This window comes from Agelaius phoeniceus, chromosome 3, assembly GCF_051311805.1.
Source record: "Agelaius phoeniceus isolate bAgePho1 chromosome 3, bAgePho1.hap1, whole genome shotgun sequence".
Lineage (NCBI taxonomy): Eukaryota > Metazoa > Chordata > Aves > Passeriformes > Icteridae > Agelaius > Agelaius phoeniceus.
In genome coordinates, this window is record NC_135267.1 from 101,292,663 (window position 1) to 101,314,129 (window position 21,467).

The 21,467-nt window shown below is 39.5% G+C and overlaps 1 protein-coding gene across 4 annotated transcripts in view; it reads left to right on the forward strand.

Moving 5' to 3' along the window:
• PELI1 (pellino E3 ubiquitin protein ligase 1) overlaps positions 1 to 21,467 on the forward strand; it is a 42,775-nt gene that overhangs the window by 13,493 nt on the left and 7,815 nt on the right. For 3 of the 4 annotated variants that reach the window (XM_054630439.2, XM_054630440.2, XM_054630438.2), the window contains exon 2: positions 21,307 to 21,448. In XM_054630439.2, coding sequence (XP_054486414.1) covers positions 21,378 to 21,448 — 71 coding nt within the window. In that variant the 5' untranslated portion in view covers positions 21,307 to 21,377. Of the gene's footprint in view, positions 1 to 11,941; positions 12,224 to 21,306; positions 21,449 to 21,467 lie in introns of those variants that run through there. The other variant, XM_077175989.1, reaches the window with a different exon arrangement.

Genomic DNA, 21,467 nt, shown 5'->3' on the forward strand with positions numbered 1-21,467 from the left:
GAGCAAATAGGCATGAGATGCTAATCATAATAATGTTTTTAATGATCAAAGCTATCAGTACTTCAATGGCTGCTATTTCTGTTTCAACTGCCAAAGTTCTGAAACTAGTTATGAGCAGTCAGTATTGGTGGTTAACAGCCTGAAACATTTTAGGTATGGGAAATACCACTTCATTATTCAACATGAATTTGCTGACTTGAATTCATGCTGCATATTTATTTTAGTTTCTGATCAGCCCTGTATTTCACTGTGCCTCTTGATTTTCTGTCAAGTTTCTATCGTGAGTGAGTTCTTAGTCCAAAATTCCTTAACTCTGTCAGTATGTTTCAAGGGGAAGCTCAAGAGATAGTGCAGTATGGTCTAGACCTTTAAAAGTAATGTAGGTGTTACAGCTTTGTTTTATAAACTTGAGAGTCTCATTGGAAAATGCAATAGGAAGAAGTTTCTGCCTAATGAAACATGGTGGTCAGAGAGGACTTGCTGTGTTCAAGTACTTGTACATAGGCCAAAAACACTTGGAAAAACTCTAGGAAGAGCTGTGAAACAATGTTGAAGCTGGTGGCTTCAGAAGCTGGAGAGTACCTGGCATTTATGTGCTTCATGTCTTCAGAGAAGTGGTACACAACTTAAATACTGTACCTGACAGTGAACATTGTCTCTGACAGCAGTGTAATTATTTTGAAGGTCTGGGGCTTATCCAGAATCAGAGGGGTGAATTAAATTACATGTCCAGCCAAGATTTGCTCTAGTAGAGTCTTGCATAGGTAGGCTGATAGTGATCTTGCTTATGCTGCTGAATTCAGTTGCCTTCAGTGCAGCTGAATCCTTACTTAGCTGCATAATTGGGCCCAAGTATCAGGTTTGGTGAGGCGACCTGGTAGATGATGAAAAATAGAATATGGGCTTCAATTTCTTAATTTCTTTTCCTTACTTAGCATGCCTTTTCTAGGGTTTTTTGGGGGTTTTTTTTGGAACAGTATACTTAGAAACAAAGTCAGTCAGTACAATTGATCATCTGCTAATCAGATGAGGTCCAAATCTCAGTTTTATTTTTGTGAAACATTGGGAAGGTTTAATATAGTAATAAAGAGAGAGAGAGAGAGGACTAAGCCTGTTGCTATGACAGGCAATAATGCTTTCCTTGCTGACCAGTACCTTAGCTGTTCCAGCCATGGCATGATGTAGTTTTATTTTTTTAATAATGGCTTTATTTAGATTATCCTTTTAACTAATGGCTTTGGCACGCTTTAAAAAGACACTAAAGGAAGAGTATCTTATTGCAGAATTCCAATCTGGGCTAAACTTACAGGCTGAAAGTATTTTTACTTTTTAAAATTTAATTAGAGAATCTTCATTTGTGACATGGCAAATCTTTGGAGCATGATGAGTTTGCAGGCAGTTACCTGAAAGGCTGAAATTCTGTCAAAGAATTTGGTCTTCTGTATGCTGGAGCTGGTTTGGATTACTCTGTGCATTTGTGGTCGAACAGAGATTTCATGTTGCTTTCAATTAACAAGAAAGCTTTTCTTATGATCTTTAATTTCAGTTGGCTGCCACTTCTCTGGGAGTTGTGACTATAATATTTCAATGCCCCTTTGTGTTAGGCCTTCTGTTATCTCTGCTTAACTTTTGTATTCTGGACTTTTTTTTTTTTTTTGTCAGTAAAGATAAATCTTGCTGCTTCAGTGTATACAATCACAGTGGTATTGTTTTGGGGGTGAATTGCAGCCTTTCTTTTTCTTATACAATTGTTATGGTTTAGGTAGACTTGTATATTAAAAGTTAAGGAATAAGCACCATGCTGTGTCTTTGGGAAACAAAGACATTTATTTAAATGTATTAATAAAATAATTAGTAAGTAACGTGTGAGGATTTTCATATTGCTGAATGAGGGAGGATGACTGGAAGAGACAGGACTAGCTGTGAAAAGAAATCCAGTTATTCCTCTACTCATACCCCTTCATGTTAGGCTCAGTCCTCTTTTTAAAAAGAAGGACCTAGAACTAGCCCTGTAGCTGGGCTTTGGCAAATCCTGGTACAGCAAATGTGAGGATGCTTAGTTGTAAGTTTTACTAGCAGAAGCAGTAAAATTCAGGTCACTGACACAAAACTGGGAATGTGCAGCTGTTCCCAAAAGTGGTGCTTTACTCCATGGGCACCAAGCTCTAACTCACAGTTCTTGTTGGGCAAGTTTCAGGGCTGAAACTTTGTGTCAACAGTTACGTGTCTGCATTTTGCCCATAATATTTACCTCACTCTTTTGAGTAAATGAAAAAAGTGTATCTTATTTCTGATATGAGAGAACTACTTTAACTGTTAGATTTTAAGCTTAGACCACAAATTGGTTTTAAAGTGAAGACTTTTGTAGAAAATAGGTTTTTTTGTGCTTACCTGTTTTTATTGGTTTTGGGTTTTTAAACATTTTTCTGCAATTTAAGTGCCTCCTGTCTAACAAGGAAAAAAAAGCCTCAGCTTGGAAGTGATTACTAAAATAAAAATACTTCACCTCAGAAACTAATAAAATTATTGGAGCTGATATACTCCTCATGTTGGTTTTGTAACATTGTATAGTGTTGATAACATGTCAGAGTGGCTGATCTTGCATCTTTTTGTCCTAGCAGTCATGTTTGTACACAAGGAAAACTATTATAAAATTGAGGAGAGCAGGCTTCTGACAGTGCTCTAGTTATTTGTATGGTTCAAGGTTTATTTTGGGGACATTTAATCCACACACTTCCATAAGTGAAATGCTAGAAGTGCAGAATGACTTCAGTGTTTTAAGAAGTCGAGGTACAACAGTGGCTGGCTGCTAAGCCAGAAAAAGTGTTTTCTTTCCTTTATGTTTAGAGAATATCTGTTCTACAGCTGGGGTTGATGTTGGTGGAGTGAGACAGCATGCTTGAAAATTTGTTCTGACACTAAGTTGCATTGAGGCAACCCAGGGTGAGTGCTAAAGGCAGCTCTGATGATCAGCCTGACAAACTTGTAGTTTTCATCAAAACTCACCTGACACTTCATAAAGTCATGCTGGGTGTCTAGGGTTGAATTGGCTTCAATGACTTTGCCATATTTGAATATTTATAGTTTGAAGTTCTTCAGGTTTTATTAGTATTTCTGTTGAATAGTTAATTACATAGATGATATTCCTTAAATGGTTGAGGGTTTTTTTAGTTGTTTTATTTTATTTTGAATTGGCATTGGTCCGGAAGATTGAATGTATCAGACATCATTGACGAATCTGGGTAGTGTCTTCTTAACTTGTTCTAAGGTTGCCCATGGCAGTTCATTACCTCTGAGCCTTCTGCTCTCCAAAGGGATTGCAGGAGGCATCGCTAAGCACAAGAGTAACAGATGACAAACAGCAAATTGAATGGGAGCAGCGTTTCTACAAACCTCTCTGAATAGGTGCGAACGAGGCACCACCGCTGAGCTGAGTTGCTATTAGCCATTTGTAACAATGTTCACAAACAGTATCAGTCCAGATAGGGCCAATCTACCCCGAAAAGCTTGCAAAGATCACTTCTGAAAAGCCAGATTTCTTGGAATGAATCGGTCTGCACGGAATGGCTGAATGAAAAGGGGCAAGTGAAATGGCTCCTCCAGACTAGACTGTTACTGTTAACTTTCTGTGCTAGAAAAACAGGGCCTAAGATTTCTGTGGAAGATACCCACACAGGCAGTGTATGGGTTAAAGTGGAGGCTTCTCTTAATCTCTTTCCCAAGGTTCAGAAAGGAAGAAATCTGTACTATATTAACCAGTCAATGTGTTTAATAAATAAGTGGTGCTGTAAATCATGTGAAATTTATTTCCAAACTCTTTAAAGTACTGCTGTGTTCTGAATCGTCTGGTACTGTTCAAAAATCACTTGGTTGTGGTGCTGTCAAAACTGCTGGGTTTTGTGGCTGTATGCACTTTTCAGTGTATTTGCCCAACAATGTTTCTTATTTCCTGAATGGAAAAATCCTTCTTTGAGAGAAAACAAGTAATTCTTTGCACAAAGCCTGCCTCTCAAGGCGTACAGGTACAAAGTGCAGAGCAGAGGTCATTACTGGAAGTGAGCTTGCAAGTGTGAGGATACTTCTGCATGTCAGAAAAATGCCTGAAAGAGAAAGAAATGAAGATTTTATTTCATGCTTGCATTAGTTCAAATCTAGCTCCATCTTCAAGTGTTCAACCTTTTTTTTGTGCTTTGGAGGCTTCTCCAGGTAGCTTTGAAATATGAGCTGGTAAGTACAGAAAGCCAGAGTCCTGCCCAACATAGAGCTTTAAGCATGGGTTTTTGTTTAGTGTTTTGGGTTTTTTTGGGGGGGAGGGGGGGGGGGTTTCAGAATAAATTGTTCAGCTGTTTTGCTTGAACATTTTATGTCAAATAAATAAACTGTCATTAGTTGATGAGAAATATGCTGAACTTGTGTTCTCAAACCTCAATTTTAAGAGTCTTAATTTCTAGGCCAAATTTTGAACGTTCATATTCACACAAAATTTTGCTGTGGAATTCTTTTGGATCAAGGAAGAACATTTTTTGTCTTCAGGAACACTTTCTTTGGTGGTAGAATTACAGAGTCAAAGTGCTGCCTTGCTGATGTAATTGCATTAGAGTTTGCAATGTGACATAGCAAATTCATTGAAAATGCTGGAGCAGTCCATGAAACTACAGCTGAACTTTCTAACACTGCCTCACAATGGGTGCATCACTTTGGCAGTTGCTGGAAAAATGTTCTGCCACAGTGCCTGTCACTATCCCTCTACTCAACCAATCTAAAATTACTTTTGTCTTCATCTGCTAAATTTTGTCTGACATATGCTGAGTAGACAAGAAGCAATACAGATTTCAAATGCCTGGCTCTTTTGAAAACAAACAGACCACTCTCTTAGTACCAAAATGCCTTTGCTTATCTTTTATGGCCCACACTCTTGGGAAAATTTCTTCTTCCAGTTGTAACTGAAGGCTGTACTAACTTAAAGTTCTCATATTGGGCTAGATACCTTCCCTTATGAAAAAGTAACATTTTTCTTTGGACATAAAAAATTGAAAATTTGAAACTAGTAATAACCTTGAAAACCTGCAACTGTAAATCAAATGTGAAACATAATGATTTCCTTAGCTGTTAATTAAAACCTGACCATACAGTCAAACCAAAGTCCTTTGGGTCCCTATAGAAATTGTACATCTCCATGGTTGAGGTATTCTCTCCTGGGCTTTTTTTGCTGGGTATATATTTGGCACATTAGTACCAAACATTGCAAGTGACAGGAGCCAAGAGTAGCTACCAGTTCTCCCTCGTACTTCTAAAGAAGTAACTGTATTTCTGTCTCAACCAAGGAGTAGAATTTAGGGATGGCATCTCTAGCACTGAACTGCTACTATTTGGGAATGACCTTTTTCTTTTTTTTTGTTAGGTGTTAGTGCCTGCATAGAGGTAAAGTGCAACTGCCTGTTTATTTTTATAAGCAATAAACCTCTTAACCAAATTGGATTAGAAGTGTAGGAAGTAAAGTATTGTGCCTGTATATGCTAAATCATGCATTGCCTATGAGATTAGAAAGGAAAGAAAAAGACCTGATCAGCTGGCATGGGATTTTTTTTTCATTGAGCATTAACAAACTGTGAAAAGGCAGGAGGTCCAACACCAGAATGTATTGGAACTGTATTGTTTGAATTCCTGGTTGTAGCAGGTGATGCACATGTGCAAAAAGTTAGTTTTGTGTTTGTCTAAATGCAAGTTGTATTAGCATTTCACCTTAGTTTTTAAGGGGCAGCTTTTAATGTATCAGGACATATTTCATTATTTCTCTATTAAAAACCTGTTGCATGTGACAAGTAATCAATTCTTGTTCTCTTGGGTTACTGCCTAAAGTAACATTTGTTCTGTGCCTGAGCTCATAAAACAGTATTTAAAGTATTCCTGAAAAGATGTCCTTGACAGTCAGAAGTACAGGAAGCAGAGGTGCTGACCCCCGTGTGTTGGTACAGGGCTCTGACAGCTCCAGCAGGCCTCTGTGCAAACCTGACCCTTGGCTTGCAGGGAGGAGGCAGCCCTCCCACAGCTCTCAGAGGAATAGAGGTCATATGCTTTCATGTGCAAATGCTGGAGGTGATATGTTTAGAAAGGACCAAGTTTTGTACCTTGTGTAAGGACTGTCTAAAGTTTGAAGTGAGGGGGAAGAATATAGTAAGATGGCTGTTTAATAGCAGTGATTTGCAAAATATTCAGGTATGAACTACGGACTTGAGACACACTGTTGTAAGGAAGTGAGAGGAGCTGTTTTGAAGTTATCCAGCCCTTTTTTTACCAGAACTGCAGAGGCACTACAGTCAAAATGGTGAGTGTCAAGAGTTTAGTAAGTGTGGTTAGGAATTTAGGATAAAGCAGAGGGCTGTTGGATAGATTTGACTTTTTTCTTCATGATCTCTTTGAGGGTAAAAATATTTGCCTTCTTGTAAGATATCCATTTGTGTAATGTGGAAGTTGATTAGAAACTGTACTGAATAGTTTTTAAACTTTGTCCCTCTTAATAATTTTTCTCTAGAATGTGAGTGTGGGGAGATAGCCAGTTATAGCTGAATTTCTTTAATTGAATACTTTTCCTATCTTTTTTTTTTGCTAATCTGAATGAATAATCTAACATGAAATATTTTTCATCACTGAGATAAAGATGTTTTTCAGAACTGAAAGTGTTACTACTTCTAGCAACTATCTTAGAATTCTCTGTACAAATCCATGGTCAAGTGATCTGGCTTTGTGGGAATGAAAAATTTCAGGTAATGCAGGTTCAGCTAGTTCTGCTATAACCTTAAAGGCTTTGCAAGTACAAAAATCATGTCTTGGAAATGAATTCAAATTGGGCCTCCCTTTTTGTATTTAGGGGAAATCATAATACCTGAAGCTCAGTGAATCTGTGTTCTGGTGCTGAAAGTTTGCTGAACAACATCTAAAAAATTCTTTAGCAAGTGCTTGTGCATAGCTAAGATTAATTGAACCAGAAATGATCCTAGAGAACTTAAAAAGAAATCTTTTACAGTAGCTTTTTCCAGGTACCTCAGAAATTAAAGTTTACTGTCTTGGAAAGAAGCCTGGTGCAGCTACATCTGTATGGCTCTGACTTGGCAGATGACTTGCATCAGTTTGACCTTTCTGGAAACAAATGTGCTTTCTTCAGAATTAGGCTTTGCCTATCATTCTTTCATTCTTGAATTTTTAGGAATTCAGCACATCTGATGCTTCAGGTGGTACTTGAATCCAGGTGAAGAACCATCTGTCCTGGTTTCAGCTGGGATAGAGGTAATTTTTGTAGCAGCTGGTACAGTGCTGTGTTTTGTGTTTAGGATGAGAATAGTTTTAATGCACTGATGTTCTGCTGAGCAGTGCTTACTCTGAATCAAGAACTTTACAGGGTTCCATGTTCTGCCAGCCAGGAGCTGCACAAGAAGCTGGGAGGGAGCATGGCCAAGACAGGTGACCCAAACTGGCCAAAGGGTTTCCCATAGTGGACATCATGCCCAGTATTATAAACTGGGAGAGTTGGCTGGGAGAGGCTGGCTGCTGCTCATGGATGATCTGGGCATCAGTCAGTGGGGTGGTAAGCAACTGTGCATCACTTTCTTGGGTTTCCTTTCTTTCTCCTTTTATATTGTCTCCCTTTTCCTTACTATTACCTTTTTTTCCTCCCTTTTACCTTTTTTTTCCCTGACTCTCCTGCCTTTAACACCAACCAGGGGAGGTGTGAGCAAGCTGCATGGTACTTGGTGACTGGCTGGGGCTGATTAAACCACAACATTGTTTAAAGAGCAGCTTAATCCCCAGATGTCTTACTTGGGCAACAGTTGCTGTGTTGAATTGCTCATTTCATTTCTCTTGTGGAGGACTTCCCTGGTGTAGCTGAGGAACAGGCTCACAGAGGTGTAAGGGTGGAACAGGACTTCATAAGAAATGCTCATGAGGTTTGTCTGATGGCAAAGTGTGACTCCTGTGATGAAATGCCTCTGTGCAGTGTGATGACTTGTTGCCACTCTATATAGGCTACTTCGGTCACAAATTGCTCCACAGCTGCTTAAGGATCACCATGGCTGGATGAGCAACATTTTAGAGCTGGCAAATGTATTTGAAGGAGACTTTGTTGTGCCTTAAGAATTCAAGATTCTATTTAGATCTTTTACTCAGCTGTCCTGCAATTTTAATTAATCTCTCCTACCCCTTCCAGAAGTGGTCAGTGTAGAAGAGTTCATAAAGTACCATCTACCCTTCATGTCACAGAAACTTGAGATGCAGAAAAGGGTTCTTATCTGGAAGCTGTAGCTATAACAATGGACCTTTGTTTTCTTGGCCCTTGTAAGAACTTTCTTACTTCTTGCCATAAGCCACCGCACAGTAGTGCAGAGGATTAGGTCATTTCCTTCCCTTCTCTTCCTGCAGATTATTTGATTAGCATTTCTATTGTATACTCTAAATAGCATGTTCTTGGCTTCAGGCTGGGCCCCCCCTCTATAATCTCTTTAAAACACTGTAGTATGACTTTTTATTAGCAGCGTGACATGGGAACTCCTTGCACAGAGATTACTTGTGACGTAACACAATAAAAGATTAATGAGGCTGGTAAGTCAGTAATCTTCCCTTCTTTCTTCTTCCCTCATGCACCTGAGATTAGGCTTCTGGGAACCCCCTAACAGTGCTGATGCCTTAGAATACATGAAATATTTTTCTTATTTGGGTATCATTAGCTTTGATCAGAGTTCAGCCCCTGACTTCATGGGAAACTGAGTTCAGGTTGTGTATAGTGTATGTTCAACGTTCAGCATTGAGTGTACAAATATACCTCCCCCGTGGGATCATTACATGTCCTGGTCTTCCACCAGGTGTTTTGCTCCCTTTTCTCAGTGTTTCCTTTCCTTCAGTCTCTGTTTTAATGTAGCCTATGTGCAGTAATTTCAAGCTCTTATGCTGCATGGGGTTTTTAGTCCACTCCTTGCCTGTTTCATTGAATAAAATTATCAACAGGTTGTTTAGAATGTCAGTGTTGAAAGGCAGTAATATACTGATAAGGTTACCTCCAGCATGAAGAGTTTACCATTCAGGCTTCTTGTCAGTCTGGACACTAGAGGCCATAGTGTTGCCCATTGCCCCTGTCTGTAAGGCTGTTAAGCTCTTTTTAGCTGGAACAGCTAGAAATGCATTCCTCTTCAGAGCTCATGGTGAATGTCATGTGAAATCACGTAATTGTATCAGACTGTACAGCATCTGTTTGTGAGTCAGATAGAAGAACATGACGATAGAACCCTTTATTTCTTTAAACTTCAAAGAAAGAACCTCCCCTGCAGTTCAGCATCACTTTGTAAAATTAGCAGTGATATCTTGGGCTACAGATTGCATTGTTTTAGTCTGGCATGGTATCTGTACTTCAGGAGAAATCGTTCGCCTACTGACTGCATGCTGGAGGTATTTCATTCCAGTCCTCAAGGCATGGTGTAGTTCTTGTGATTCTGTGAAAATCATTAAACCTCCTCATCATAAAAGTGAGGGGCAGTGCTGACACAAGAAAAGCTGAGTAGAGCATGGCTGTGAGTAAACACAGGCAGGGAGACAAAGTGGTTCAAACTTTGTTGGGTGAGATACAGAGGCAGCCACATAGAAGTGTGCCTAGGGGCAAAATAAATCCTCAAAAAACCTGGATTATGATGGGGCATGATTAGCTATAAAAAGGACATTGTGTGGTGTTGCTTGATTGCTCCAGAGGGTCACTAATATGAAGGCTAGTAAGGATTGTTACCTGCAGGAGGCTGGTTGGGTGGTAGAAAGCAAATCCACCTGCAGCTGCTTCTTAGGTGGCTGCAGCATAAAGTAATCTACAAGCTTATTAACCTGAATGCTGAACAGCTCTGCATCTGAAAAATAAAGAATGTCTGGGAATAAAGGAGTTCTAGAAGAAAATTAGTCTACAAGTTCTGCTTTTCAGGATGTTCTGAAGTGGTACAACTCCAGTTTTACAACTTGTGTGAGAAAAGTAATGCAGCTTAGAAGTGGTCATACAAATGTAAGTAATCACTGTGGTTAAATACCTGAATACAGAGCACCTTTTGTACTCTTGGTGCCATATCTGTGTTAAGTGATACTAATGCAGTCCTGATGTGGTTTTTTTTTTTCTTTTAAAACAAAATCACAAAAGCAACCCTTAGCCCCAACTAAAACAGCATTCAAGCTGCCAACTTTGTATAGGCTGGGACAAAAAGAAAATACTTGAAAATTTTGGGGGAGGTGGGGTGGTGTGACTCCTCCACCCCAGTAAAAATTGCCATTTTAAGGATCTACATGTTACCAGTGAAGAAGCTGGGATTGTATGCCAGTGTCATGAGGCTGTTGATTTTTGGCAGGAAAGAGGATTCCCTTAGAACCTAAATCTCAAGATCAGACTTGATGAGTCTCTGGTGTTGCTGTTGAGATGGATGCAGAAGGTCCCTATCTCTTCATTTGCATTGGTATAATGGGATTACAGAATAAACACACAAACAGATAAGCAAAATTATTTGGGTTGAAATAGTTGAAGATTTGTGTGTGGTTTTGGTTTTTCCCTTAGCCCCTTGCCAGTTAGTCATCTGGTAGCTGTGATAATGACCATAGCATTTCAGAGCAGTCCTGTGGTTTTTTTGTCAGCCAGAAGGGTGGAAACGAGGGAACACCTGTACATCAGTGTTTCTCCAGGCACTTTCCAGTGTTCAGCAGCTGTGGCTCAAGCACTTCTGTGGAGCAAGTTGGTATCTTTGTACTTAGTAATCTATGGTAGGAGGGGGAAAAGGTATCTTTGAGCCTATGTATAGTTTTATTATCCAGAATAAGCTCTATGACAAGGTATTCTGCAGCTAAATTTTCGGGTAGGTGACAAGATCCTGTAACAGGACAGCTGTATTGTATTACTTAGGGGAAAGTTTGCTGTGGAGGTTGAGAAGAGAGAAAACACAGATGCATTCACCTTGTTCTCAGCCGTGGAGCTGCAACTTATGTTGTGTTATGGCATTATGAACAGAAAAGCTGTTTTGACAGTTCTTAGGTTTGAGTGTTACCCAGTGGTTATACCGTAAGGTGAACTGGAGAACAGTTCTGTTAAAAAAATAACAGAGCAGATAAACCAACTTTGAAACATTGACAGATCAGTCCATAAAATTGTGTTTAAAAGATTGAGGTCGCAAGCCAAGGAGGGAGCAGCAGAAACAGGAGCGGCAAAAGTCACATGTACAACATGGAGATGTGAAATGTCAGGCTCTATCTACATTGCTTGAGCCAGGGTAACCATCTACCCCCTTCTTCACCCACTACAGCTGTGATGTAAAACTTGATGTAAAGGTTAAGCTGCTGTGTCATATCGTGATTGCAGCAGCCTCACAGCATTTGCATGATCAATTCCACGAGGTAACTTGGAAGCTGTGGTAACTTGATCACCACTTTATGGCTCAGACATTTAAATTATCCCACCCACTGGCTTGATGCAGTGATTTTGGTGTTGGTGGAATGAGAAATGAGCTCATAACCTGGTCTGGCACATGCAGATTTGCCTTTCTAAATGTGCATCCTACAGGATTGAGCTGTTTTAGACTCATTGGCCGTGACAGTCCAGTACACACAGGTGGCATCTGCAGATGTGTCATGTGTCCAGTCCTACAGTATTAGTGAAAATAGAGATAGCAATGCCTGAACAGTTTCTGCTGGTATAATTCTCAGTGTATTAAGAAAGTACTCTTTGTGTGGGAGGTGAGGAAAGCTAGCTGGGCTAATAAATTATGGTTAAAAAAAAAAAAGAAAAGGTATAGCATGCATGGGTACAGTTATGTAAGAGAAGGAAATAAATCAGTGTTTCTCTGAGAACCTCATCCGCAGAGCTGCCAGGCAATTGGGCTGCAGTATTGTTCTCAACACACCCTCTGCTTCCTTTTTTCCTTTTTGGGGCCAGGGATGGATGAATTGATGGAGCAGGAGCAGGATGCTGGTTCTGCCTCCAGCCAATGCTGTGTGGTGCCGCGGTGTTTACCCAGCTTACGCAAGGCGGAGCCGGCCCCTCTTGAGGCAGGAGGTGCTTCCCACGGCTGAAGTAAAAGCACACAGAGCAGTCACTCAGTCTGGCAGTTGCTGGGGGTTTAAAGGAGTTGGTGGATTTCGGCTGATTTTAAACAAGATCGGAGGGTTGGGTTTTTTCTTCTCCACTGTGTAGGAATACTGCAAGGACACAAATACCCTGGTAAGTGCTCTGCATGCTGTCACTTTTCCCTTCTAATGTGGTATTCTTTCAATCTCTCTTCTAAAAATCTCCTCAGTTGCAGTGGTTTTCAGTGATGCAGTGGAAAGGAAATCTGAGAGCAGGCAGTGTGTCTGCAGACTTCCCTTCCACCTCAAAGAGGCAGAGACATTCAAAGTGCACAGCATAGTAAGTGCTGTTTGATCATAAGAAGTGTCAGTCACTTCTCATTTTTAGGGTGTAGAGCAAGGTGCCTTAAAACTGCCATTACCTAACAGAGTTGTACCAAGGACAATTTCTCATGGAGGTCTTGAATATTTCTGTTGTCTAAACCGAGAAAAATGCTTTAAATGTAACTGTAGCTCCTATTTTTGTAAGATGATATAGATGCTATTTGAAAAGGCTTTAGTGTAATACAAACAGCTATTTAGCAGATAGTTTGGTACATGAGCTGCCTTATCAAGAAGTCAGAGGCTCATAAAAAGCAAAACTGTGATGTTTGGGCATGTCGAACAAGAAGTCATTGTGGTTTTCTGCAAGCCCAGGCTCCTCAGCCATATATTCAGTACAGGTGCATCAGACAGTAGATTTTCCTGGACTTGAAAAGCTCTATTGCTTTGTGTAAGAATAAGATGCCTCTGCTTTGGTCTAAACTTTTAGGAAGTTTTACTCTTGTGGCTGACTCTAAGTGAAAGTTGGGACTGCCTTTTTTTTTTTCCTAAAGGTAATACTGTGTAATTAGTCTGAAGCAGTGGAGGATAATGTTAAAGGTTTCCAACTGCAGAGTTCTCTGCAGCAGAACTATGCTTATGTACTAGTATTGTACGAAGTTTTTTTTCTTTTCTGTTTGTATTTTTGCAAGGCACTCTCTGAAGATACAAATAGGTATGCTGTGGCTAATGAGCACCTGATGTTCTCCCAGCATGCCTCTATGTAGTATTATTTTATGGCTTTTTCGTATGGGTTACAGATTACAAATAAATTTCATTTGATAATCTGAGTGAAATTAAAATAAAATCAAAACTATTTTTTTTCAGCGTAGTTTGTACTAACAGGTAAAGTGCAGCCAGAACTTCAGGGAGAAAGCTGCAAATGAATGTTGTGAAGCAGCTTGTGTGAGTAACTCCAGCAGGTAGTTGAGCTGATGGAGCAGGGACAAGCTGTGGTTGGCCCTTGCACCAGAGGCACCAAGCCCTGTGCGAGGCTCCGCGCGTTGTCACTGCTGTACCCGAAAGGGGCAAGGGAGGTCAGGCTGCGTGTAGATGGAGCAGGTTAACTGGTGAAGAACTTTCTCAGCTAATTAAGGATACAGATAATGTTGCAGTGACAGCTTTAAAATAGACACCTTGTGCTAAAAGACAAATGTTTTTGGCTTCCCACACGCAGTCTGAATTACATCATTTATAACCCGTAGGAGGTTATCGTGGTTTCCTCAGGGGAGGATCAGCTGTTACTTTTCATAACTGAAAAAAATTCGGGACTATTTCTTTTTCCAAGGGAATATTTTCAGAATTGATTTTTGTCATTCTGTTGGAGTGGATCATTATTGATTACATAAAGCTTCCAGTTTTAATAGACCCAACCACATTCTCATGTCATCAATGGTAGTTCAGAATAAGGGAACTGAAGTTAGCAGAGGTCTGACTGAAATCAGAACACTGTGCTTAGGTGGGTTTTTTCAGTCTTCTGAAGAGGAAAGCTATTTTTGAGTACTATCATAAAGTACAGATTTTCATATAGGTGCCTATAATAGAAATCCTATTCTAAAACACTTCCCTTGTTTATTGAGCAAGGTTGCTTGTCCTCAAGGTGCTGTTCCTGTCTTTCCTGAAATTGCTGAGAGCTTGTCAGACCTGCTTCTGAGGCTGGAACAGAACTTGAAGCAGAATGCTAGACACCAATTCAACCAAAACTGCTGTTTCTTAGACTGGACAAAATTAGCTGTGGCCTTAGAGCAAAACAGTAGATTTTCTCTTGTCTATCAAGTTAATGCCCCTTTCAGAGTGTCCACAGACAATGGATTTTTGTGTGCGTATATGCTCTGACTCAAATGACTGATTTCCAGGATGACCAGCCCACTAATGGGAGGTGTTCATGGTAAAAAGATGCTTTCATTCTGTTTGTGACAACAAAAAACTCTTCTATTGAGATTTTACAGATGTTCTCAAGATGTAGTAGTAGATAGCTGTTGCATTGGTTTGTGCATGATGTCCTGTGCAGGATCAGCTGCTTGCTCATTTCAACTTGACCTCATTGTCTTGTTTTTGATTTCTTGTTTTTGTCTTGCTTTCATATCATAAGACACTTGTGTGTCTATAGTGGATGACTAAGCTTATTCTGAGTTACAAAGGAAAAGGTGTACAGTATAGACTAAGGAAATAATAAGCCATACTAAAGCAAAAGGCTGGACTGATTCTCCATGCTCCCAAGGCTTATTCTTGGGGATTTTGACACTGAAAAACTCCCTTTTCTAGAAATAAGAAAATTAAATTTCCTTTCTAAAAAAGGTAGTGTATGGCTATTGATCTAAAGTGATAGGCATTTAAATTGCACTAACAGATGCATCACTATAACTTTCCTGTGCATCTGTAGTGAAGGATGCAAGCTGTATACAGAATGTGGCTAATCTCAAAAGTGGAGTCTAAATCCTAATGGTGGTAAAATTGCAGGTGTGTGTGGGAAGGAAACGTGAGCTTGTTTTATTGAAAACTGGGAGAAGTGTTAAAATTGGTAGATAAACATATGTTCTCTTTACCCAGCTTGCAAAACTATTTATAGGAAAAACAGTTAAAGGAGAATAACTTTCCAGTGGTGAACATTTCTTCACCCATCACGTAGAAGTGATTTCTCAACCTTTGTCTCAGCTTTCAGAAACAGTGATGCAAGGACCTGATTCCTTGTTGCTTGTACCAGTGCAGATCAGTAACATTATTGATATTGTTTGTGAAACCTGGCAAGCTGGGCTTGGTGGGAACACATACTCAAACAAGCAGTCGGTCTGCTGGGAGTTACTGTGGGGTTTTGGGTTTGGGTGGTTTTTTTTTTGTGTGTACGTGGGTTTTTTTGGTTTTTGGGGGTTTGGTAGTTTTTTGTTGGTGCTTTTGCTTGTTTCTTTCTTTTTTTTTTTTTCCTTCTCTCTGATTACCTATTGCCTCCTCTTTCAATGCTTGCAGATACCTTCATCTTGAGACTAGAATTCTGTACAGCTTGTTTGTGTCTCTCAGTGACTTAACTTTAGTATTCTGGTTGTTTAAGTCTGGAAATCAAGATTTTTTCCTTTGAAGTGGTGAGATGTAACCATAGAAGAGAATATGCAGTGCTGAAATACTGTATGTGTATTCAGAGGATTTTGGTTTCTGATCTTGCAGTCACAGACTTGCCTAGTGGAAACTGGAGTGATAAAGAACTTAAATGTGTAAGTGAATATTGGCAAACTTAGGTTCTACTTGTGTATTATCAGGTATTGTCACACTATTCAATGTGAATTGTTTGTTTGCAGTAGGGGGTTTTAAATCCAAATAAAGCTGTAGACACTACCATGTAAATTTTGAGGGGTAAGGACAAAATCTTGTTTCATTGGTAATGGAGTTACTTATAATTTATGTCTAGCTGGTCAAAAGTGCACTTCGAGTGCGTATTCCAGTTGCTTGATAGAATTGTGTGGACTTCTTAAAATTAATTGTATTCCTGGAATAATTTAGGCTGGAAGGTTGTCTGATTCAGTCCCTGGACTCAAAATGGGACTGGACTGCCTTTGATCCGGGAGCCACATGCAGCTGATCTCCAAGGATGGAGATTGCATAGGCTTTGTGGACCGAGGGTTTCTCCCTTCCATGATAGCTAATCAGGATTTTCTGTGTTGTAGCTTGTTTGTTGCCACTTGTTTTGCCACTGCACACCTGTCAAAAGGACTAGATTCCATTTTGTCCCCATTCCCTCTGCTTTAGCACAGAATTGCTCAGGGAAGAGCTGTATGTGAGAACTTCAAGGGCAGTCAGTGCAGAACTGCAAATAGTAAAAAAAAATAAAACCATCAATAGATGAAATGTCTTGTGCTTTATTTCTAAAAGAAAAAAAATCCAAACTTTAAAATATATAGATATAGAATATAAATATAATATTATAAAAAGGGAGGGGGAAGTTCCCATGTTTTGCATCTGAATCAGCATATTTTTATTTTAATATATTCGTTGACAGAGGACTTCTTTCTATACTGTGTAAGTGGTTTTCTGTGCAGTATTTTAGAAAAGGGCTAGTCTGGCACTAGCTACAGTTGCTAGCAGCCTATAATGCTGGCTCTGTGTTTAGAAAATGACGGTAATTTATTACAAAGAGACTTTTATTCTAGTATTTTTAGCTTTCAGCCGAGTGTTTAATGAATCTCTGCCTGGGCTCATTGAATTTATGTTCTCCCCTCCCCCACCCCATTTTAACCATTAAGATGCTGCTGTTCTTGCTAAAATTCCAGAAGCTGTACTTGGTCTACAGAATAGCAAACTTAATTCACAAGGTGCTGTGCCTTACTGCAAACAAAATCTGAAGACTTGCTGAAGCAACTAAAGACTGGTTGCAAGTGAGTCTCATGGCCAGGAGAGGCAGCTGAATGGTTGCAAATGGCTGGTTAAGCTAGAGCTGATAGTTCAAAACCAACCAAAATTCATCTGTCTCTGTCCCCCATGGAAAATGATGTGCTCAAGGAAATGGAGCTCTTAACCTCACCTACTCTGAAGTATTGTTTGGGAGGTCTTCCTGGATGCAGGGACCAGTGTTTGCATCAGACAGGAGAGACTACAATGACTTTTCCTTCTACTGGAATGGAGTCAGAAGTGTGTGGCTTGCTTTCTCAGCTGTAGCAGTCTTTGCCTTCTGTGGCTTTAGTGAGTACTAGAGAGCAGGAAGGCTTGTCAGAAACCAGACTTACATTACTCAAACAAATTTTAAATGCTTCTCTCAGTTCAGTTCTTGTCACTTTCCAGTCCTTCAAAACAGTTGCATGTGATAGTATTGAGTGTTGAACTTTCTGTTGCTCCCAGAGGAACCAGTGTTGAGAATAAAAATATTACCTGTGCATGAGTTCTTCCTGTTCCAGTTTCCTATTTTTGACACTGAAGAATTTTACCTGGCACCCATTGTGGTTTGGGGCTAACTGCAAACACTTGTGCTTGCCTTTAGCCATGCAAGTTGCTTTGCTCTCAGTCTTTTCAAATCTGTAGTGCAGGACTATGCAAAGATAAGCATTTTCAGGCTTTCGTCTCTTCTCTTTAGCAGAAGCAGAGATCTTGACATGAAATGTTTGCTGCTGCCAGTTCTATCATTTTTGGAAGAACATTGGGTGAGATGGAATCTTGTAATTGACATCTTATTCCTTATCAGTGTTGAATGTTCTTGGATGAGTTTAGAAGAGTCTGTTGTTCAGAGCTTTCTCATATGAAGCCTGTTCCACTGATGTCTGGAAATGCTGCTGCAAGAAGCAGCAAAAATGTAATTTGTGTGTATTTTGCTCAAACTGTTGGTTCCTTAGCTATATACTGGCCCTTCAGAGGCAATTTGTCTTTTTAATTAGCCGTTCCTAACTTTTTGAAGAAAAGTAGTACTCTAGAAATAAAAACTGGTTAGGTTACACTACAAGAGAAGGCCCATTATATATTTTGGTGGATCCTTTTCTTCTACTCAACAGTTTTCCTTCAAGTAAGTTCTTCACTCAGCTTTAAATGATTCATAAGCCTGCACTATTTCAGGAGTGGAGATGTTATCCCATGGCAGATTAGACTCATCTCCAGTGGGACAGCACTTGAGTTTTATTCACAGACATGAAATTTCCCTTGGACTGATCTTCAGGACCTCACTGGAAAGATATAATTGGTCTTTGTTATTTCTGGGGACAAAAATATTTTCCCTTTGGGTACAGTGCACCAGGCCAATCACACTGGATGAGAAGTAGTGTGTATGTTGGACTGATTATTTTTGTAGGAATACTGAATCTTGTATGTACTTGAGTTGAAGTAATCTGGGGGTGTAGTAGTTGTGAAATTTGTGTGAAGCTCATAAAGTTTGAGATGTATTTGAAAAAAAATGAAGCTCAAACATTTCAGCCAGACTTTTGAAAGGGGATGAGCAGGCTGTGTTATTAATGATGGCTCTAGATTTCTAACACTCAAACCTTCCTTAAGTTTTGAGGAAGTTTAAGTTAAGAAGTGGATTTCCATCACATGTGAAGTAAACTTGAGTGGATTTCTTTAAATGTAAAGCAAAAGAAAATGTTTTAAGGAGGAACTGAGCAATAGATGTTGGACATCTTTCCTTGTACTGAGAATTTCTGTATAACTCCTTGTATTGCTGAAGTCTGTCCCTGGAAACTGCTGACCCCTTTTATTGTTTCTGCACAGTTCTCTGGTCACTTGTGCAGGTACCACATTAGAGTCTCCTTTAACTGTTCACATGTTATTTTCCTGAGGCTTTGAAGTTTACTCAGACATGTATTTTTTTTAGTTTTCCGTTAAAATTGTTCCCCTGGATGAACAGAAAAAGAGGAGAAGCTGTACCAAACCTGTTCTTATACTAATGGCTAAAGTTATTTTAAATGTTTGCCTTCCCACTTTCTCTAAGTGAAAGAATTAGCTCTTTAATACTGTAATATGGGGTTATACTATTTAAATCTTTGGTTATTGTGGCATGATGTTTCTTAGTTCTATGCTGTTTCCTTACAGGCACTGCTGTAGTTTTTAAATGTGAAGGCAGAGGACAACTGTTGGCCAAGATGAAATTAGTTGTATGTGAAGAAGACTGAATTGCAGGGGGGAGGCAGTTCAGGAGATCAATATTCAAGTAGTAAATAGGTTAATCATGTGGGGAGGAGATGAGAAGATGAGATCTCTCAGAAGACACCTGTACAAGCAAGTATAATGCAAGAAGATCTTAAAATAAAACAAGAAATGCTGATGTTGATTGCAAAAATGCTTCATAGAAAATATATCTTTATTTTTATATATAGATAAATCATGAAGATTTATACTCATTTCAAAAGTAGAAATACTTCAGAAGGGAAATGTGTCTAAAGAACTGAGCACTATTAAGCACTAGGATCTATGTAGTTCAATATTAATGTCAGAAAAGCAGCCCTGAGGTGTATTCACAGGCACATAGCTTGAGAGTGGTGCTCCAAAGTGGGGTGTGATGCCAGGAGGTAAGGAGGGCCCTGGAAGACATGAAAAATGTGAAAAGAGTTAATATTGTAGGGCTCTCTTTATCAAATGGGGCAGTCTCCACTTCAATGTGTTGTGACTACTGACATCATTTAAGGTTACATTTTCATGGGATAAGTTTGCTTTAATGTCTTCATTTTAGAATTCTAAAGGCCAAACCTACAACAGTGAGTAACCTCACAATCCCAGGGGAGTTACTGCTGCACTTGGGTCAGCAATCCAGAAGGGCTTTGAGCAAACTATATTCCTTGACTCTCTTAGTCAACAGTGAACAGTGCCAGTGCCACTGTTCCTGTGGGACAGAGGGAGACTGCTGGAGCAGTTAAATGCACTTTCAGCACCAGCTGAGCGATGGGTACCCTAAGGCATGAGCCAGGACAGCTGCTGAGTGAAAGTGCTCACTGCTTCCCAGGCAGCAGAAAGAGCTTGGTGTCACTCTTCTGGAGATGGGACACAGACACTTCACAACAGTGTTGAGCAAATCAGGTTTGTTGCAATGCATTCATCTCTCAGGGGGTCAGGGTACTGTTGTGATTATATTGTGTGTGCTAGCCACAAAGACAGGCTGCAGTTAACCTGTTTCAAGCACTATGAAATCTCCAACACTGAGCTGATTGCCGATGGCAATCAACATATGCATGCTGAATAGGAACTTGGAGATTTGAGAAAACATGTTGAAAGCCAAGCTTCTCTGTGAAGGAGCAAAGACTGGGAGAGATAAGGTCAGTAAAGGGATCTTTGCATGAGCTCCTGAACAAATGTGAGTGAACAGGCTGTCAAGCACTGCCACATCTTTTTCTCTGTTCTTACAACATAACATGGGGATAGATTGTATCTGCATGATGACATCTTTTCTGCTAATAACCATGGTCTAGTCAAGGTAGAAGAAAGTGGAGATACAGCACTGTAGTTGTGATCAAAGTTGATGACAGGATTCAAAAAGTGCTGTGTGGGTCAAAAAGTGCATTTGCACAGAAGGCAGAATGTTAACCATCAGTACTAAAAAAGATTAGCAGCTCTTTGAGTTGGTATGAAAATTCACCTGGAAGGACCAAGGGAATTTTCCTATTTCTGTCAAAGAAAGCCTACCCAGCAAAGCACTTGCTTGCTAAAGAATAAAGCTGATGAGAGCCTGTTTGAGGCTTTCTCTAGAGGAAGGTCAGAGATCAGCTGCATAGGTCAAAAGTGTCTGGAAATGCTACTAATGAGAAGCTGTAAAAATACAATATGAACTGTTCCTCAAAGCAGAAGTCTGAGTAAAAAATGCGCTTCAGGACTGTTTTCATTAGGAGTTACATGGAACTCCCTCAGGAAACCTCCTTCAAACAGATGTTTATATCGCTTCTGTCTCTGGCTAAACATGAACAATCACAATGAATACCCTAAACTTATATGGCAGGCTTTTTATCAAATTGTCATACAACTTCCTTCCATCTGCAAATGCAGAAACTTCTTAGAAAGCTCTGAATTAGACACTTCACATGAAAACTTTTGCTAATTGGTTGGTCTTGCTTTGTGGGTTTGTATTTTTTTTCTTCAAATTTAATCCCTCTCCGGCTCTATTTCTCAACAGCTGAATGAAATATAATAAATGAAGCTATGTATCATTTATTCTAAAAACTAACATGGAGCAAAACAAGTGTGAATGTTTTAAGGCTGTAGTGCAATTTTATAAATGCATTTTTTTGGTGGTCTCGCACTTCTTCAAAGCAATTCAACCTTAATTCATGTGGCTTTATATATGCGTTTTTGAAAATTATTTCAGGCAAAATCACAACATGGAAAACAAAATATTGTACCTGCAGTATCTAGTTGGTGTGCAAGTTTGTGTCATTGGAGTAGAATATTTTCTCTTACACTTTAATTTTGGTTTTATTTTTACAGGAAATAATGAAAAAAGTGTGCCACAACTCTTGATCAGTGACCTGAAGTTTGAGAAGTCATTAGCTAAGCTCATGTTTTCTCCTGATCAAGAAAATCATCCATCCAAAGCACCAGTCAAATATGGTGAATTGATTGTATTGGGGTAAGTGTTAGTGTGTAAG